This window comes from Somniosus microcephalus, chromosome 24 (assembly GCF_052327205.1).
Source record: "Somniosus microcephalus isolate GS21.2 chromosome 24, FLI_Smic_1.0, whole genome shotgun sequence".
Classification (NCBI taxonomy): domain Eukaryota; kingdom Metazoa; phylum Chordata; class Chondrichthyes; order Squaliformes; family Somniosidae; genus Somniosus; species Somniosus microcephalus.
In genome coordinates this window covers 62,280,727-62,299,744 of record NC_141010.1, presented here as the reverse complement: position 1 = coordinate 62,299,744, position 19,018 = coordinate 62,280,727, and the positions used below count along the sequence as shown (strand labels likewise).

Sequence of the window (19,018 nt, the reverse complement as noted above, 5' to 3'; positions counted from 1 at the left end):
GTGTCGCTGACTAGTTCCACTAGTATAGGATCATTTACAAGTGTTAGTTTCACTGACTAGTTCCACCAGTATAGGATCGTTTGCAAGTGTTAGTGCCGCTGACTAGTTCCACTAGTATAGCACAGTGTACAAGTGTTAGTGTCGCTGACTAGTGCCACTAGTATCGGACTGTGTACAAGTGTTAGTGTCGCTGACTAGTTCCACTAGTATAGGATCGTTTACAAGTGTTAGTGTCGCTGACTAGTTCCACTAGTATAGGATCATTTACAAGTGTTAGTTTCACTGACTAGTTCCACTAGTATAGGATCGTTTACAAGTGTTAGTGTCGCTGACTAGTTCCACTAGTATAGGACCATGTACAAGTGTTAGTGTCGCTGACAAGTTCCACTTGCACAGGACCATGTACAAGTGTTAGTGTCACTGACTAGTTCCACTAGTATAGGATCATTTGCAAGTGTTAGTGTCACTGACTAGTTCCACTAGTGTAGGACCATTTACAAGTGTTAGTGTCGCTGACTAGTTCCACTCGCACAGGACTGTGTACAAATGTTAGTGTCGCTGACTAGTTCCACTAGTATAGGATCATTTGCAAGTGTTAGTGTCACTGACTAGTTCCACTAGTGTAGGACCATTTACAAGTGTTAGTGTCGCTGACTAGTTCCACTCGCACAGGACTGTGTACAAATGTTAGTGTCGCTGACTAGTTCCACTAGTATAGGATCATTTACAAGTGTTAGTGTCACTGACTAGTTCCACTAGTAGAGGATCATTTACAAGTGCCAGTGTCGCTGACTAGTTCCACTAGTATAGGACAGTGTACAAGTGTTAGTGTTGCTGACTAGTTCCACTAGTATAGTATCGTTTACAAGTGTTAGTGTCACAGACTAGTTCCACTAGTATAGGACCGTTTACAAGTGTTAGTGTCGCTGACTAGTTCCACTCGCCCAGGACCATGTACAAGTGTTAGTGTCGCTAGCTAGTTCCACTAGTATAGGATTGTTTACAAGTGTTAGTTTCACTGACTAGTTCCACTAGTATAGGATTGTGTACAAGTTTTAGTGTCGCTGACTAGATCCACTAGTATAGGACCATGTACAAGTATTAGTGTCACTGACTAGTTCCACTAGTATAGCACAGTGTACAAGTGTTAGTTTCGCTGACTAGTTCCACTAGTATAGGACCGTGTACAAGTGTTAGTGTCGCTGACTAGTTCCACTAGTATAGGACCGTGTACAAGTGTTAGTGTCGCTGACTAGTTCCACTAGTATCGGACTGTGTACAAGTGTTAGTGTCGCTGACTAGTTCCACTAGTATTGGATCGTTTACAAGTGTTAGTGTCGCTGACTAGTTCCACTAGTATAGGACCGTGTACAAGTGTTAGTATTGCTGACTAGATCCACTAGTATAGGATCGTTTACAAGTGTTAGTGTCGCTGACTAGTTCCACTAGTATAGGATCGTTTACAAGTGTTAGTGTCGCTGACTAGTTCCACTAGTATAGCACAGTGTACAAGTGTTAGTGTCGCTGACTTGTTCCACTAGTATAGGATCATTTACAAGTGTTAGTTTCGCTGACTAGTTCCACTAGTATAGGACCGTGTACAAGTGTTAGTGTCGCTGACTAGTTCCACTAGTATAGGATCGTTTACAAGTGTTAGTGTCGCTGACTAGTTCCACTGGTATAGCACAGTGTACAAGTGTTAGTTTCGCTGACTAGTTCCACTAGTATAGGACTGTTTACAAGTGTTAGTGTCGCTGATTAGTTCCACTAGTATAGGACAGTGTACAAGTGTTAGTTTCACTGATTAGTTCCACTAGTATAGGACCATGTACAAGTGTTAGTGTGGCTGACTAGTTCCACTAGTATAGGATCGTTTACAAGTGTTAGTGTTGCTGACTAGTTCCACTAGTATAGGTTCGTTTACAAGTGTTAGTGTCACTGACTAGTTTCACTAGTATAGGACAGTGTACAAGTCTTAGTTGTCGCTGACTAGTTCCACTAGTATAGGATTGTTTACAAGTGTTAGTGTCGCTGACTAGTTCCACTCACACAGGACCATGTACAAGTGTTAGTGTCGCTCACTAGTTCCACTAGTATAGGATCGTGTACAAGTCTTAGTGTCACTGACTAGTTCCACTAGTATAGGACAGTGTACAAGTGTTAGTGTCGCTGACTAGTTCCACTAGTATTAGGATCGTGTACAAGTGTTAGTGTCGCTGACTAGTTCCACTCGTATAGGATCATGTACAAGTGTTAGTGTTGCTGCCTAGTTCCACTAGTATAGGATTGTGTACAAGTGTTAGTGTCGCTGACTAGTTCCACTAGTATAGGATTATGTACAAGTGTTAGTGTCGCTGACTAGTTCCACTAGTATAGGACCGTGTACAAGTGTTAGTGTCGCTGACCAGTTCCACTAGTATAGGATCGTGTACAAGTGTTAGTGTTGCTGACTAGATCCACTAGTATAGGACAGTGTACAAGTGTTAGTGTCGCTGACTCGTTCCACTCGCTCAGGACCGTGTACAAGTGTTAGTGTCGCTGACTAATTCCACTAGTATAGGACCATGTACAAGTGTTAGTGTCGCTGACTAGTTCCATTAGTATAGGATCATTTACAAGTGTTAGTGTCGTTGACTAGTTCCACTCACACAGGACCATGTACAAGTGTTAGTGTCGCTGACTAGTTCCACTAGTATAGGATTATGTACAAGTGTTAGTGTCACTGACTTGTTCCACTAGTATAGGATCGTGTACAAGTGTTAGTGTCACTGACTAGTTCCACTAGTATAGGACCATGTACAAGTGTTTACGAGTCTGCCCTTTTTGCCTATGTGCAGTTCTGCCCGTTAGTGAATTGTCACCCGTCTCTTACACACGTTCAACATTCTGTGTTGTACTATTCTGTGAATCTATAACACAAAGCTGAGACAGGGATGTTCATGTGACACACGGCCTCAGGGTGGAGATAATTGTCAAGTCTCTCCTTTTAACCCTTAAAACACTACTCGCCACCACTGCTTCGCTCATCATACAACGTTCCTGTTTATTCAGCAGGGTAAAGTTTCAAGCTAGAATACAATTCATGTTTTTCATAGGACAGTTTCCCACTGATCGTGGAGAGGAGTCTTGGGTTTCTGCTGCTCCTGATTTTCAGAATGGTCCTTGCTCTCCAGCTTCCTCTTGATGTTCTCCAGGGTCGGAGATGGCAGGGAGTTTTCTGACTGGGATGCGCTTGCAATGTAGCCGGGCAGGTTGGAGAAGGAGTGCAGCGGCAGGACGCAATGCTTGCTGTTGCCGTGCAGTGTGGACACTCCTCTGGTGGCCATGGTGGTGCTGATGCTGTTGGTTGCGTGAGAGGTCACCGCTCCGTTGGGGCAGCTGCTGCCAGCTCGGCTCTTCTGCTTCAAGTTCAGAGATACATTCCTCCTGAACCACGACTTCTTTATCTCCGCCTGGACCTAGACAGCACAGCACAAAACACAGTTACAGAAGTTGTGATTGAGGTTATGATGTCACTGTGAAGGAGTTATTGGGGTTATGATTTCACTGTGAAGGGGTGATGGGGTTATGATGTCACTGTGAAGAAGCTATTGTGGTTATGATGTCACTGTGAAGGGGTGATGGGGTTATGATGTCACTGTGAAGGAGTTATTGTGGTTATGATGTCATTAAGTGGCTGCTTGTACCCTTGCAACTCCTCAGAGTATGAGAACTTTGCTCGGTTGGTAGCGAGCACTCTTGTCTCCAAGTCAGAAGGTCAAGGGTTTGATCCCCACACCAAGAGTTGATCACACCACCCACTGAGAGACTGATGCAGTGCCAAAGATACAACTCTCCACTGGGGTGTTAAACCAAGGCCTGATCTGTTACTTCTGATGGTACAGGTGGACATCGCTGCAGGGGTTCCTCAGGGCAGTGTTCTAGGACCAACCATCTTCAGCTGCTTCATCAATGACCATCCTGCCATCATAAGGCCAAAAGTGGGGGTGTTCGCTGATGATTCCACAGGGTTCAGTTCCATTCGCAACTCCTCAGATAATGAAGCAGTCCATGCCCACATACAGCAAGGGTTGTACAACATTCAGGCTTGGGCTGATAAGTGGCCGGTAACATTCGCGTCACACAAGTGCCAGGCAATTACTATCTTCAACAAGAGAGAGTCTAACCACCGCCCCTTGACATTCAACAGCATTACCATTGCCAAATCTCCCACCATCAACATCCTGGGAGTCACCATTGACCAGAAACTTAACTGGATCAGCCACATAAATACTGTGGCAACAAGAGCAGGTCAGAAGCTGGCTATTCTGAGGCAAGTGTCTCACCTCCTGACTCCCCAAAGCCTTTCACCATCTACAGGGCACAAGTAAGGAGTGTGATTGAATACTTTCCACTTGTCTGGATGAGTGCAGCTCCAACAACAATGAAGAAGCTTGACACCATCCAGGACAAAGCAGCCCACTTGATTGGCACCCCATCCACCACCTTAATCATTCACTCCCTCCACCATTGGTGCACCGTGGCTGCAGTGTGCACCATCTACAAGATGCAATGCAGCAACTCGCCAAGGCTTCCTTGCAGCACCTCCCAAACCTGTGATCTCTACCACCTAGAAGGACAAGGGCAGCAGGCGCATGGGAACACCACTACCTCCAGGTTCCCCTCCAAATCACACACCATCCTGACTTAGAAATATATCACTGATCCTTCATCGTCGCTGGGTCAAAATCCTGGAACTCCCTCCCTAACAGCGCTGTGGGAGCACCTTCACCACACGGACTGCAGCGGTTCAAGAAGGCAGCTCACCACCACCTTCTCGAGGGCAATTGGGGATGTGCCAGTGACACCCACGGCTCATGAACGAATAAAAAAAATGTCCCAGATAAAGCCCCAGACACAGGTCCAGACACAGCCCCAGACCCCACCAGCAACAGCCAGAATTCGGAGGTGTCTGTCAAGACTTTCTCACTGATATGACCCCACAAGTCCTAAACACAGATCAATCAGGTCTTGTTATCACTGTACAGATACACAGAAAGGTTACAATTCATTGTTTGAATTACCGCTGTTACAGAAAATGCTGGAAACATAGAGTAAAGCCCGTTAGTATCTGTACAGAGAGAGGACAGGTTAGTGTTCAGGGAGTAGACCAGCCAAAGGGTCTACAGTGAAATGGTAATGGTCAATTGCTGACTGGCCTTTGGTATCTTTCAAGAACAACAACAACAACTTGTATTTATATAGCACTTTTAACGTAGTAAAACATCCCAAGGTGCTTCACAGGAGCATTATCAGCCAAAATTTGACACCGAGCCACATAAGGAGATACTAGGGCAGGTGAGGTAGGTTTTGAAGGAGTGTCTTGAATGAAGAAAGAGAGGTAGAGAGGCGCAGAGGTTTAGGGAGAGAATTCCTGAGCTTAGGGCCCAGGCAGCTGAAGACACGGCCGCCAATGGTGGAGCGATTAAAATTGGGGATGTACAAGAGGCCAGAATTAGAGGAGTGCAGAGATCTCGGAGAGTTGTGGGGCTGGAGGAGGTTACAGAGATCTCGGAGAGTTGTGGGGCTGGAGGAGGTTACAGAGATCTCGGAGAGTTGTGGGGCTGGAGGAGGTTACAGAGATAGGGAGAGTTGTGGGGCTGGAGGAGGTTACAGAGATAGGGAGAGTTGTGGGGCTGGAGGAGGTTACAGAGATCTCAGAGAGTTGTGGGGCTGGAGGAGGTTACAGTGATAGGGAGAGTTGTGGGGCTGGAGGAGGTTGCAGAGATCTCGGAGAGTTGTGGGGCTGGAGGAGGTTACAGAGATAGGGAGGGTTGTGGGGCTGGAGGAGGTTACAGAGATAGGGAGGGTTGTAGGGGCTGGAGGAGGTTACAGAGATAGGGAGGGTTGTGGGGCTGGAGGAGGTTACAGAGATAGGGAGAGTTGTGGGGCTGGAGGAGGTTACAGAGATCTCGGCGAGTTGTGGGGCTGGAGGAGGTTACAGAGATCTCGGAGAGTTGTGGGGCTGGAGGAGGTTACAGAGATAGGGAGAGTTGTGGGGCTGGAGGAGGTTACAGAGATCTCGGCGAATTGTGGGGCTGGAGGAGGTTACAGAGATCTCGGAGAGTTGTGGGGCTGGAGGAGGTTACAGAGGTAGGGAGAGTTGTGGGGCTGGAGGAGGTTACAGAGATAGGGAGGGTTGTGGGGCTGGAGGAGGTTACAGAGATAGGGAGGGTTGTGGGGCTGGAGGAGGTTACAGAGATAGGGAGAGTTGTGGGGCTGGAGGAGGTTACAGAGATCTCGGAGAGTTGTGGGGCTGAGGAGGTTACAGAGATAGGGAGAGGTGACCCATGGAGGGATTTGAACACAAGGATGAAAATTTGAAAATCGAGGCGTTGCTGGAATTTCCAGCATTTTCTGTTTCTTATTTATGATTTACAGTTTCTAGTAACTCACCTCTCCATTGCAGAAGCAATAGATAAAAGCAACAAAAAAGCCCTGTTTGGAAAAAAGAAAAAAAACATTATCAACAGTGTCTTTTCATTTGTTTATATGTGAATATCCCTTCGCTCTCCCCTGTGTTGTATCGATGTTTGGACATCCCTTCACTCTCCCCTGTGCTGCATCAGTGTTTGGACATCCCTTCGCTCTCCCCTGTGCTGTATCAGTGTTTGGGCATCCCTTCACTCTCCCCTGTGTTGTATCGGTGTTTGGGCATCCCTTCACTCTCCCCTGTGTTGTATCGGTGTTTGGACATCCCTTCACTCTCCCTTGTGTTGTATCGGTGTTTGGAAATCCCTTCACTCTCCCCTGTGCTGTATCGGTGTTTGGCCATCCCTTCACTCTCCCCTGCGCTGTATCAGTGTTTGGACATCCCTTCACTCTCCCCTGTGCTGTATCAGTGTTTGGACATCCCTTCACTCTCCCCTGCTCTGTATCGGTGTTTGGACATCCCTTCGCTCTCCCCGTGTTGTATCGGTGTTTGGACATCCCTTCACTCTCCCCTGCGCTGTATCAGTGTTTGGACATCCCTTCACTCTCCCCTGTGCTGTATCAGTGTTTGGACATCCCTTCACTCTCCCCTGCTCTGTATCGGTGTTTGGACATCCCTTCGCTCTCCTCGTGTTGTATCGGTGTTTGGAAATCCCTTCACTCTCCCCTGTGCTGTATCGGTGTTTGGCCATCCCTTCACTCTCCCCTGTGCTGTATCAGTGTTTGGACATCCCTTCGCTCTCCCCTGTGTTGTATCAGTGTTTGGACATCCCTTCACTCTCCCCTGCTCTGTATCGGTGTTTGGACATCCCTTCGCTCTCCCCTGTGCTGTATCAGTGTTTGGACATCCCTTCGCTCTCCCCTGTGTTGTATCAGTGTTTGGACATCCCTTCACTCTCCCCCGTGCTGTATCAGTGTTTGGACATCCCTTCGCTCTCCCCTGCACTGTATCGGTGTTTGGACATCCCTTCGCTCTCCCCTGTGCTGTATCGGTGTTTGGCCATTGTATTGATTTGTATATGGGTTCAATGACGACACATTCATGAAAGAGATGTCTTTTTATCTAAAGTCTGTTCATCTATGTTAACAGCATTACAGGAGACACCATCTTAGAGATCCATCTAAAATGAAACTAAAACTAAACTCTCTCTCTCCCTCTGTCACATGCCCTCTGCTGGTAAGGCATAAATAATCAAATAGGCAAATATGCTGGTAAGGCATCATAATCAAACAGGCAAATACCATCACTATTTGCTGATATCATTACATCTCCCTTTCTTAAAACAAAAGTATTTTACTTTTATCTAACAACATGTTTTCTTTGTATTACTCTGCATTTTAACTGTAACACTTAATGAACTTACATTATCATTATCATTATCAAGGTTTTTTAACCTTGCTTTGTGTGTTCACATGAAATATGTAAATACACTAGAACTTGAAGAAAGAATAAGATAACATTACTTCCTTCTATAACAAGCGTCCTTAAATTTGCTCAATGAGTCTCTCAGGAGGCTTCACGCGTCTTGAGGATTTTCTGATTGATTGTCCTTGAATCTGAGTTGTTGCCTCAGATGATGATTTCTCAGCTGTGTGATCAGGTTGTTCAACAGTATCAGTCTTTTGACCTGCTGTGGCTGGTCCCATGAGAAGATCCCGACGATTTCTTCTCAGAACAGCACCCTCATCTGTCTGAATGGTGTATGATCTTGGTTGAACTTCACTCAGGACAGTTCCCTTCTGAGTCCATATGTTTGTTTTGTCTTTGAACCTTACTTGGTCACCAGTGTGGAGTTCAGGTAGGTTTTGTGTTCCTCTGTCATAGTAGTACTTTTGCTTTTCTTTCTGTTGTTCTTTGTACTTCCTCACTTTCTCCCCCTCTTTTGTTTTCAGGAGGTTCTCCGGGATGGGTAGGTTTGACCTTAGCAGACGTCCCATAAGGAGTTGGGCTGGTGACATACCACACTCGAGCGGCGTTGTGCGGTATACAAGCATGCTCTGGTAGAAGTCAGTTCCACTGTCTTTTGCCTTGTACATCAGTCTTTTCACTGCCTGGACCGATTTTTCCACTAGTCCATTGGACTGTGGAAAGTGAGGACGGGACGTTGTGTGGACAAAGTCCCACTCTTTGGCAAAGTGTCGGAAACTTGCATTGTAAAACTGGGGTCCGTTGTCTGTGAAGACCTCGCTTGCCACGCCATGTCTGGAGAATATGGCTTTCATACATGTTACCACAGCATCTGCAGTGGTGGTGCACAGTCTACAAACCTCTGGATACAGGGAGTAATAGTCTGTGACTACAAGATAGTCCTTCCCTTGACATACGAATAGGTCAGCGCCTACCTTCTGGTAAGGTCTGTCTGGCGCTGGGTGTGGCTTTAGTGGTTCTACCAGATTGCTGGCTCGATATTTCAGGCATATTGTGCAGTTTGACACCTCATTTGTCACATCTTGGTTGATTCGTGGCCAGTACATCACCTCTCGTGCTCTTTTCTTACACTTTTCGATTCCCAGATGTCCTCCATGGATCCTTTTTAGCATCTCTTTTCTCAGACTCTTTGGGATAACTATTTTACTTCCTTTGTAGATGATGTCTTCGACCACCGATAGTTCCGCCCTGCAGTTCCAGTACTCTGCCATGTCAGGTGAGCAGTCTTGCTTCATGTTGGGCCATCCATCCAAGATGCTTTTCCTCAGTCGTCTCATTCTTTCATCTTTGTTTGTCTCAGTCTTTATGAGCTCCATTTTTGCATCTGCTATGGGCAGTGCACTTGTGATCATGTCCACGTAGGCGTTCACTTTTTCATCCATTGTGGTGTTTGCGGGCTCTCTTGGGTCAACAGCTCTGGACAACGTGTCTGCTGTATACATCAGCTTACCCGGTGTGTACGCAACATTCAGTGTATAGCGTTGCAGCCTGATCATCATTCTTTGTATTCTAAGCGGACAGCTATTTAGTGGCTTTTGGAACAATGCAATCAAGGGCTTATGGTCAGTCTCTACACTGATTGCTTGTCCTGCCACAAACTGGTGAAATCTTTCACAGGCGTATGTGATGCTGAGCAGCTCCTTTTCTATTTGAGCATATCGCGTCTCCGCGTCTGTCATTGAGCGCGATGCATATGCAATAGGTTGCCAGTAGTCATATTTTTGCAGAAGAACGGCACCGAGCCCACTCTGTGATGCATCTGATGATATCTTGATGGGTCTCGCTGGGTCATAAAAGCTCAGAACTGGTTCCTCTGTGAGCAGTTTCTTTAGATCGCTCCATGACTTCTCATGCTCATGATTCCATTCCCATTCTATGTTCTTTTCAGTTAGTCTCCTCAGTGGCGCCATCTTTTCTGAGAGGTTGGATATGAATTTACCCATGTAGTTGATCATTCCATTAAACCTCTGCACGTCCTTTTTGCATTGTGGCTTTGGCATATTCTCAATGGCGGACACCTTTCTGGGATCTGGTCTGATGCCCTCACTGCTAAGGATATCTCCCACGAATGTCAGTTCTGTCACCCCGAGCTGGCATTTCTCTCTATTCAGCTTCAGGTTTGTTTTCCTTGTTGCTTCCAGCACTTTTTTCAGTCTCTCGTCATGCTCAGTTCTCGTGGTTCCCCATACTATGATGTCATCCATTGATGTATCAACTCCCTCCAGGTGCTCATAGATCATATGGATAGTTTTGTGATACACTTCAGGAGCTGAGGCAATGCCAAATGGTAACCTTAGGAATCTGTATCTGCCAAATGGACTGTTGAACGTGCACAGTCTTGAACTTGCCTCGTCCAATGTCATCTGCCAAAATCCTGATGATGCATCTAACTTGCTGAAATACTTTGCATTTGCAAACTGTGACATGATTTCCTCACGTGTAAGAAGCTTGAAGTGCTCTCTCTCGTTATTGCTCTGTTTAGATCTCTTGGATCCAGGCAAATTCTGAGCTTTCCATTCTTTTTGTCCACAATGACGAGGGAACTCACCCACTCAGTTGGCTCATCTATCTTCCGAATCATGTTCAGACTTTCCATCCTGTCCAACTCTGCCTTCAGTTGCTTTTGAAGAGCAAACGTAACTTTTCTGCATGGATGTATGACCGTTGGTATACTTTTATCTACTCTGATCCTGTGTTCTCCTGGAAGGCAGCCTAGACCCTGAAATAGGTCATTTACTCTTTCATGAGTTCATCATAGACTGTCTCTCCTTCGCTTTCCACAACGAGGACTCTCTTTACCAGGTTCAGTCTCTCACAGGCTTTTATACCTAGTATGGCTTGCACATCCTTTGGCACCACGATTAATGCTAGCGTGTGCTCTCTGTCCTTGTGTGTCACTTTGACAATGCATCTTCCTTTCACTGGTATATTAGTACCTGAGTATCCTGTCACTTTCACTTTTATTCCATGTATCTTTGGTCTGGGTCTAATTTTCTTAAAATCAGTCTCTGATATCACAGTAACTTGTGCTCCAGTATCCAATTTAAATGGAATATGTATGTCATTCACTTTTAGTGTCAACATCCAGTCTCTTTTTTCTTTTTTGTTTTCAGACACAACATCTACATAGAACTCCTCTATCTCGCTTTCATCTACTGCATGGACCTTGCTTTGTTGCGCTTGGTTCTTACAGCAATGGGCATAATGGTTGTTTTTGTTGCAACTATTGCATTTTTTACCATATGCTGGACACTTTTTTGGAGGATGCTGTGTACCGCATCGACTACATGACTTTCGATTGTCCCTTTCATTTTTGTTCGCTGGCCACGCCTCTTTTTTCACATTGGCGCTCTTTTTGTTAAACGGTTTGTGTCCGTTCTTTCTCACTGCATCCACGTTGCAGCTACTGTCACTGAACAGCTCCTTTGCCTGCGACTTCACAGTCTCTGTAGCCCTACACAGTGCTATGGCTTTTCCCAGGTCTAGATCTTGCTCTCTTAGCAGTCTTTCCCTTAGACCATTATCTGGAATACCACACACCAGTCTGTCTTTTATCAGCGAGTCTGTCAGTCCCCCAAATTCACATGTTTTGCTTCTGTTTCTCAGTTCAGTCACATACTGATCAATAGTCTCTCCCGTTTTCTGTACACATGTGAAAAATCTGTGCCTCTCAAATGTCACGTTACGTTTAGGTATGCAGTAGGCCTCAAACTGTTCCATTATTTTATCCAACTTCATTTTGTCTCCATCAGCAGCGAATGTGAAGTTATTATACACCTCCAGTGCTTCATCACCCACGACATGTAAGAACACTGACGCTTTCATTTTATCACTTTTCTCGTCAGCTCCGATTGCCGCTAAATACAACTCCAAACGTTGTTTGAACCTCCTCCAATTTTTAGCCACATTACCTGTCAACTGAAGCTTCGCCGCTGGGTGTAAACCTTCCATTTTTCACTTCGTTAGCTATTCTCCAATAGTAAGTAACGATGTTCTCTTTTGGCTTGCTAATATGAGGAGAGCTGATTTAACTTCAGATTTTTCCTCTTCATCTCTTTCAATAACTTCTGACACCATGTATTGATTTGTATGTGGGTTCAATGACGACACATTCATGAAAGAGATGTCTTTTTATCTAAAGTCTGTTCATCTATGTTAACAGCATTACAGGAGACACCATCTTAGAGATCCATCTAAAACGAAACTAAAACTAAACTCTCTCTCTCCGTCTGTCACATGCCATCTGCTGGTAAGGCATAAATAATCAAATAGGCAAATATGCTGGTAAGGCATCATAATCAAACAGGCAAATACCATCACTATTTGCTGATATCATTACAGCCATCCCTTCACTCTCCCCTGCACTGTATCGGTGTTTGGCCATCCCTTCGCCCTCCCCTGTGTTGTATCAGTGTTTGGACATCCCTTCGCTCTCCCCTGCGCTGTATCGGTGTTTGGTCATCCCTTCACTCTCCCCTGTGTTGTATCGGTGTTTGGACATCCCTTCGCTCTCCCCTGCTCTGTATCGGTGTTTGGACATCCCTTCGCTCTCCCCTGTGCTGTATCAGTGTTTGGACATCCCTTCACTCTCCCCTGCGCTGTATCGGTGTTTGGACATCCCTTCACTCTCCCCCGTGCTGTATCAGTGTTTGGACATCCCTTCACTCTCCCCTGTGTTGTATCGGTGTTTGGACATCCCTTCGCTCTCCCCTGTGTTGTATCGGTGTTTGGAAATCCCTTCGCTCTCCCCTGTGCTGTATCGGTGTTTGGACATCCCTTCGCTCTCCCCTGCTCTGTATCGGTGTTTGGACATCCCTTCGCTCTCCCCTGTGTTGTATCGGTGTTTGGACATCCCTTCGCTCTCCCCTGTGTTGTATCGGTGTTTGGACATCCCTTCACTCTCCCCTGCACTGTATCGGTGTTTGGACATCCCTTCACTCTCCCCTGCACTGTATCGGTGTTTGGACATCCCTTCACTCTCCCCTGCTCTGTATCGGTGTTTGGACATCCCTTCGCTCTCCCCTGTGTTGTATCGGTGTTTGGACATCCCTTTGCTCTCCCCTGTGTTGTATCGGTGTTTGGACATCCCTTCGCTCTCCCCTGTGTTGTATTGGTGTTTGGACATCCCTTCGCTCTCCCCTGCTCTGTATCGGTGTTTGGACATCCCTTCGCTCTCCCCCGTGCTGTATCGGTGTTTGGACATCCCTTCGCTCTCCCCTGCGCTGTATCGGTGTTTGGACATCCCTTCGCTCTCCCCTGTGTTGTATCGGTGTTTGGACATCCCTTCGCTCTCCCCTGTGTTGTATCGGTGTTTGGACATCCCTTCGCTCTCCCCTGTGTTGTATCGGTGTTTGGACATCCCTTTGCTCTCCCCTGCTCTGTATCGGTGTTTGGACATCCCTTCACTCTCCCCTGTGTTGTATCGGTGTTTGGACATCCCTTCACTCTCCCCTGTGTTGTATCAGTGTTTGGACATCCCTTCACTCTCCCCTGTGTTGTATCGGTGTTTGGACATCCCTTCGCTCTCCCCTGTGTTGTATCGGTGTTTGGACATCCCTTCACTCTCCCCTGTGTTGTATCGGTGTTTGGACATCCCTTCACTCTCCCCTGTGTTGTATCGGTGTTTGGACATCCCTTCGCTCTCCCCTGTGTTGTATCGGTGTTTGGACATCCCTTCGCTCTCCCCTGCACTGTATCGGTGTTTGGACATCCCTTCGCTCTCCCCTGTGTTGTATCGGTGTTTGGACATCCCTTCGCTCTCCCCTGCTCTGTATCGGTGTTTGGACATCCCTTCGCTCTCCCCTGCTCTGTATCGGTGTTTGGACATCCCTTCGCTCTCCCCTGCTCTGTATCGGTGTTTGGACATCCCTTCGCTCTCCCCTGTGCTTTATCGGTGTTTGGACATCCCTTCACTCTCCCCTGTGTTGTATCGGTGTTTGGACATCCCTTCGCTCTCCCCTGTGTTGTATCGTTGTTTGGACATCCCTTCGCTCTCCCCTGTGTTGTATCGGTGTTTGGACATCCCTTCACTCTCCCCTGCACTGTATCGGTGTTTGGACATCCCTTCACTCTCCCTGTGTTGTATCGGTGTTTGGACATCCCTTCGCTCTCCCCTGTGCTTTATCGGTGTTTGGACATCCCTTCGCTCTCCCCTGCTCTGTATCGGTGTTTGGACATCCCTTCGCTCTCCCCTGTGCTGTATCGGTGTTTGGACATCCCTTCGCTCTCCCCTGTGCTGTATCGGTGTTTGGACATCCCTTCGCTCTCCCCTGTGTTGTATCGGTGTTTGGACATCCCTTTGCTCTCCCCTGCGCTGTATCGGTGTTTGGACATCCCTTCGCTCTCCCCTGTGCTGTATCGGTGTTTGGACATGCCTTCGCTCTCCCCTGTGCTGTATCAGTGTTTGGACATCCCTTCGCTCTCCCCTGCGCTGTATCGGTGTTTGGACATCCCTTCGCTCTCCCCTGCACTGTATCGGTGTTTGGACATCCCTTCGCTCTCCCCTGCTCTGTATCGGTGTTTGGACATCCCTTCGCTCTCCCCTGTGCTGTATCGGTGTTTGGACATCCCTTCGCTCTCCCCTGCGTTGTATCGGTGTTTGGACATCCCTTCGCTCTCCCCTGTGCTGTATCGGTGTTTGGACATCCCTTTGCTCTCCCCTGTGCTTTATCGGTGTTTGGACATCCCTTCGCTCTCCCCTGCACTGTATCGGTGTTTGGACATCCCTTCGCTCTCCCCTGCTCTGTATCGGTGTTTGGACATCCCTTCGCTCTCCCCTGTGCTGTATCGGTGTTTGGACATCCCTTCGCTCTCCCCTGCGCTGTATCGGTGTTTGGACATCCCTTCGCTCTCCCCTGTGCTGTATCGGTGTTTGGACATCCCTTCGCTCTCCCCTGTGCTTTATCGGTGTTTGGACATCCCTTCACTCTCCCCTGTGCTTTATCGGTGTTTGGACATCCCTTCGCTCTCCCCTGCTCTGTATCGGTGTTTGGACATCCCTTCGCTCTCCCCTGCCCTGTATCGGTGTTTGGACATCCCTTCACTCTCCCCTGTGCTGTATCGGTGTTTGGACATCCCTTCGCTCTCCCCTGCGCTGTATCGGTGTTTGGACATCCCTTCGCTCTCCCCTGCACTGTATCGGTGTTTGGACATCCCTTCGCTCTCCCCTGTGCTGTATCGGTGTTTGGACATCCCTTCGCTCTCCCCTGTGCTTTATCGGTGTTTGGACATCCCTTCGCTCTCCCCTTCTCTGTATCGGTGTTTGGACATCCCTTCGCTCTCCCCTGCTCTGTATCGGTGTTTGGACATCCCTTCGCTCTCCCCTGCGCTGTATCGGTGTTTGGACATCCCTTCGCTCTCCCCTGTGTTGTATCGGTGTTTGGACATCCCTTCGCTCTCCCCTGTGCTGTATGGGTGTTTGGACATCCCTTCGCTCTCCCCTGTGCTGTATGGGTGTTTGGACATCCCTTCGCTCTCCCCTGCTCTGTATCGGTGTGGGGGAGTGGGTGAATTGCTCTGCCAGATGACTATGAAATTCCCAAGATCGGCCCAGACAGACCCTATCTCCCTGTGGGAAGTGCCCAGACACCCCTGGGTGATTCCCTGTTTCTTCTTTATTCTTCCCTTTCCTGATAGTGTGGTCCCCTTCCTGGGCTGCAGGCCCATGAGCACCTGTTGCTCTCTGCCCTCTCACCTAAGTGACCTTTACTTTTATGTGAGTCCAGTCAGTGAGTGTTTCAGGCTGGTCAGTCACATGTCTGAATCCAATCCTGTCCTTCGCCGATAGCCACAGACACGCACCTTCCCAGCACGTCTCATTGGACAGTGATCAGAAGCAGGAACCCTGGCTTATTTCCCCTCTATGTATCTATGTATCTATGATTTGGATAGGTTGGGTGATTGGGCAGAAACATGGCAAATGCACTATAATGTGGATAAATGTGAGGTTATCCACTCTGGTGGCAAAAACAGGAAGGCAGATTATTATTTGAATGGCAATAGATTGGGAGAAGGGGAAGTGCAAAGAGACCTAGGTGTTCTTGTGCACCAGTCGCTGAAGGTAAGCATGCAGGTGCAGCAGGCGGTTAAGAAGGCAAATGGTATGTTGGCCTTCGTAGCAAGAGGGTTCGAGTACAAGAACAAGGATGTCTTGCTGCAGTTGTACAGGGCCTTGGTGAGACTGCACCTTGAGTATTGTGTGCAGTTTTGGTCACCTTACCTGAGGAAGGACATTCTTGCCATGGAGGGAGTGCAGTGAAGATTCACCAGGCTGATACCTGGGATGGCAGGAATGACGTATGAGGAGTGATTGTGTCAATTGGGCTTATACTCACTGGAGTTTAGAAGATTGAGAGGGGATCTCATCGAAACCTATAAAATTCTGTCAGGTCTGGACAGACTAGATGCAGAAAGGATGTTTCTGATGGCCGGGGAGTCCAGAACCAGGAGTCATAGTCTAAGGATAAGGGGTAAGCCATTTAGGACTGAAATGAGGAGGAATTTCTTCACCCAGAGAGTGGTGAACCTGTGGAATTCTCTGCCACAGAGGGCGGTGGAGGCCAGTTCATTAAATATATTCAAGAAAGAGTTGGATATATTTCTTGAGGCTAAAGGGATCAAGGGATATGGGGAGAAGGCAGGGACAGGGTACTGAATTTGGATGATCAGCCATGATCTTATTGAATGGCGGAGCAGGCTCGAAGGGCCGAATGGCCTACTCCTGCTCCTATCTTCTATGTTTCTATGTTTCTATGTTTCTGACACCAAGTGCCTGTGGCCAACAATGACACCTGAGCTGCTGCCATCTGCTAACTGAATACAGGCTGGGAACCAAACCTGGGACCTACCTCACCTCCTGACTCATAGAATCATAGAATCATAGCATCTTAGAGCACAGCAGGAGGCCATTCGGACGATCGTATCTGTGCTGGCTCTTTGAAAGAGCTCTCCAATGCACTCCCCTGCTCTTTTCTCTTAGCCCTGCCCATTTCCCCTTTTCCAGCATATATATAATTCACTTTTGAAAGTTGCCATTGAATCTGCTTCCACCACCCTTTCAGGCAGCGCATTCCAGGTCACAACAACTCGCTGTGTAAAAACAATTCTCCTCATTTCCACTCTGGTTCTTTTGCCAATTACCTTCAATCTGTGTCCTCTGTTTCCCGATTGTTAAATCTGTGAGTTGTTCAAGTAATTAATACTCAGACTTAATCAGTAACAATAAAACAGGTCTTTACTGGTTGGAGGTAGGGACTATACGTAGGTCTTTACTTCATGCCCACAGGCGGGAACTGAGGGGAGATCAGTACCCACAGTACTATTTATACCCCTATGGCCAGGAGTGGTACTGCGTATCACTACGCCCTACAAGTAGTGCAGTCCTATCCATAGGTTCAAAGTAGCACACATATTACATACACAACATTCCTCCCTTCCTAGCTTTACAGTCATCTCCCCATTTAACATAACGTAATAACATATATACATATATAACTTCAGGTTTACATAACAGAATAACATAGATACATAGATAACTTCATGTCAAAACAGATCACAGATTCAGTCTCTGCGGAAAACAGTTCACAGATTCAATCTCTGTGGTGTAGTCGGTTCACGTTGCTGGAGTGACTCATTCAATAGTCCTTCCATGGATTTAACAGTTTGAACTTCCGAACTGAATTGGCTCCGTTCGGAGGGACCACGTGTGTGATCTGGTAGAGGTAATAATGGTTCAGATGGGTCATCTTCTGTTTCGACTTTTCCTTTTCTGCTTCTTGGAGACTCTCTGGGCTCCACTGTCAGCTGCCAGCTGCATGCGCAGTTCCTCCTTCTCTTCCTCCTTTTTCCGTAGTAGAGCCACCTTCTCCCGATGTTCCGTAGACTTTCGGTGCTCCTCCATGATTTCTGTATGGTGGGAGTCGAAGTTACAAGTTGGGCAGGACAGGACATAGTAATATTCGGTGTCGTCCTGATCTAGGCCAGCGAGAGGGTCGTCTATTTCCTCCATACCCAGCTGGACGTTAGCCAGCTCTTGTTCCAAATCCAGACATCTTTCCTGAAGAGACTTCTTCATGTGTACCTCTGCATCCAGCTTTTTCTGGGCTTTCAGCAAGTCGTTTACTAGTGACCTCATTTGTGATTTTAATACTTCAACTTCCTTTGGAGATTGATTGATCGGACTATGCAATCCCTCTACCGGAGCAGCTGTTTCAGCGGTCTGTTGTTCTACGTTGACGTGAGTCAGCGTACTTTTGGCATCCAAGGGCTGCTCTGTTGCAGTCATCTCAGTCTGTGTTGCCACCTCAGCTCTTCCAATAACCTTTGAGAGCTCCGAACCCCTTTCGTTTGAATATTGAAGTTCATGTTCAAGTTTTTCCCATTTCAGAGTCCTGTCCTTCAGCATATGCAGGAGTTGGCTGACCGTTAACTCCTCTGACATCAGACGTTTTGTGTGCTCCTGCTCCATTTTCTCCATCAGCTGCTTCTGTTGTCTTTCCAGATTCTCCAACTCTATATCAAAGAACTCTTTCGTTGCATTCAACTCTTGCTCAAAACGGCGAAGCATTTGTTCTAATTGCTGTTGTAGTTTGAAATGGAGTTGAGTTCGAGCCCGGTGTCCCTCAGAAATGGGCACATCAGTAGACTTGCCAGACTCAGAATCCACAGTTAAACTATGTTGTTGTTGCTCAGTGGAATTCTGTGCTGAAACTTTGTCTTTTGCACCAGAGTCTGGGCCGACTATCTTCACCGAGTTCTCACTCGTTATTGTTTGTAGGAAATGCCAGTCCATATTCATTTTCCTAATCCACTCCCGTCCTAGTAGTGGAGGACCTCCTTCAGATATCACATATAAGTCCATTATTTGACTGTCTTCGCCCTTGTGGACCACTGCAACATCTATTTTCCCGATGGGGTACACTCTTTGCCCCGTGTATGTTTCCAATATAATCCCCGTATCCTGTAGGGGAATATGTTGGAATAACTTTCCGTAATCTTTCTTATTTATGACCGTCAATGCCGATCCAGTGTCCAATTCCAGTTTTACTTGGACTCCTTCTATCTGAAGAGTGACCCAAATTGTCTGGAGGTCTGCACCCTTACCAGCGTTGAGTACTCTTA

The 19,018-nt window shown here is 47.1% G+C and overlaps 1 protein-coding gene across 1 annotated transcript in view; it reads right to left on the bottom strand.

The window, feature by feature from the left end:
• Window positions 1–3,026: 3,026 nt before the first annotated feature.
• The window catches only part of LOC147101509 (parathyroid hormone/parathyroid hormone-related peptide receptor-like), a 169,855-nt gene continuing 153,863 nt past the window's right edge, over window positions 3,027–19,018 (bottom strand). The window contains exons 10-11 of the mRNA XM_085966659.1: window positions 6,436–6,477; window positions 3,027–3,458 (exon numbers count right to left, since the gene is read on the bottom strand). Coding sequence (XP_085822785.1) covers window positions 3,090–3,458; window positions 6,436–6,477 — 411 coding nt within the window. The 3' untranslated portion in view covers window positions 3,027–3,089. The remainder of the gene's footprint in view (window positions 3,459–6,435; window positions 6,478–19,018) is intronic.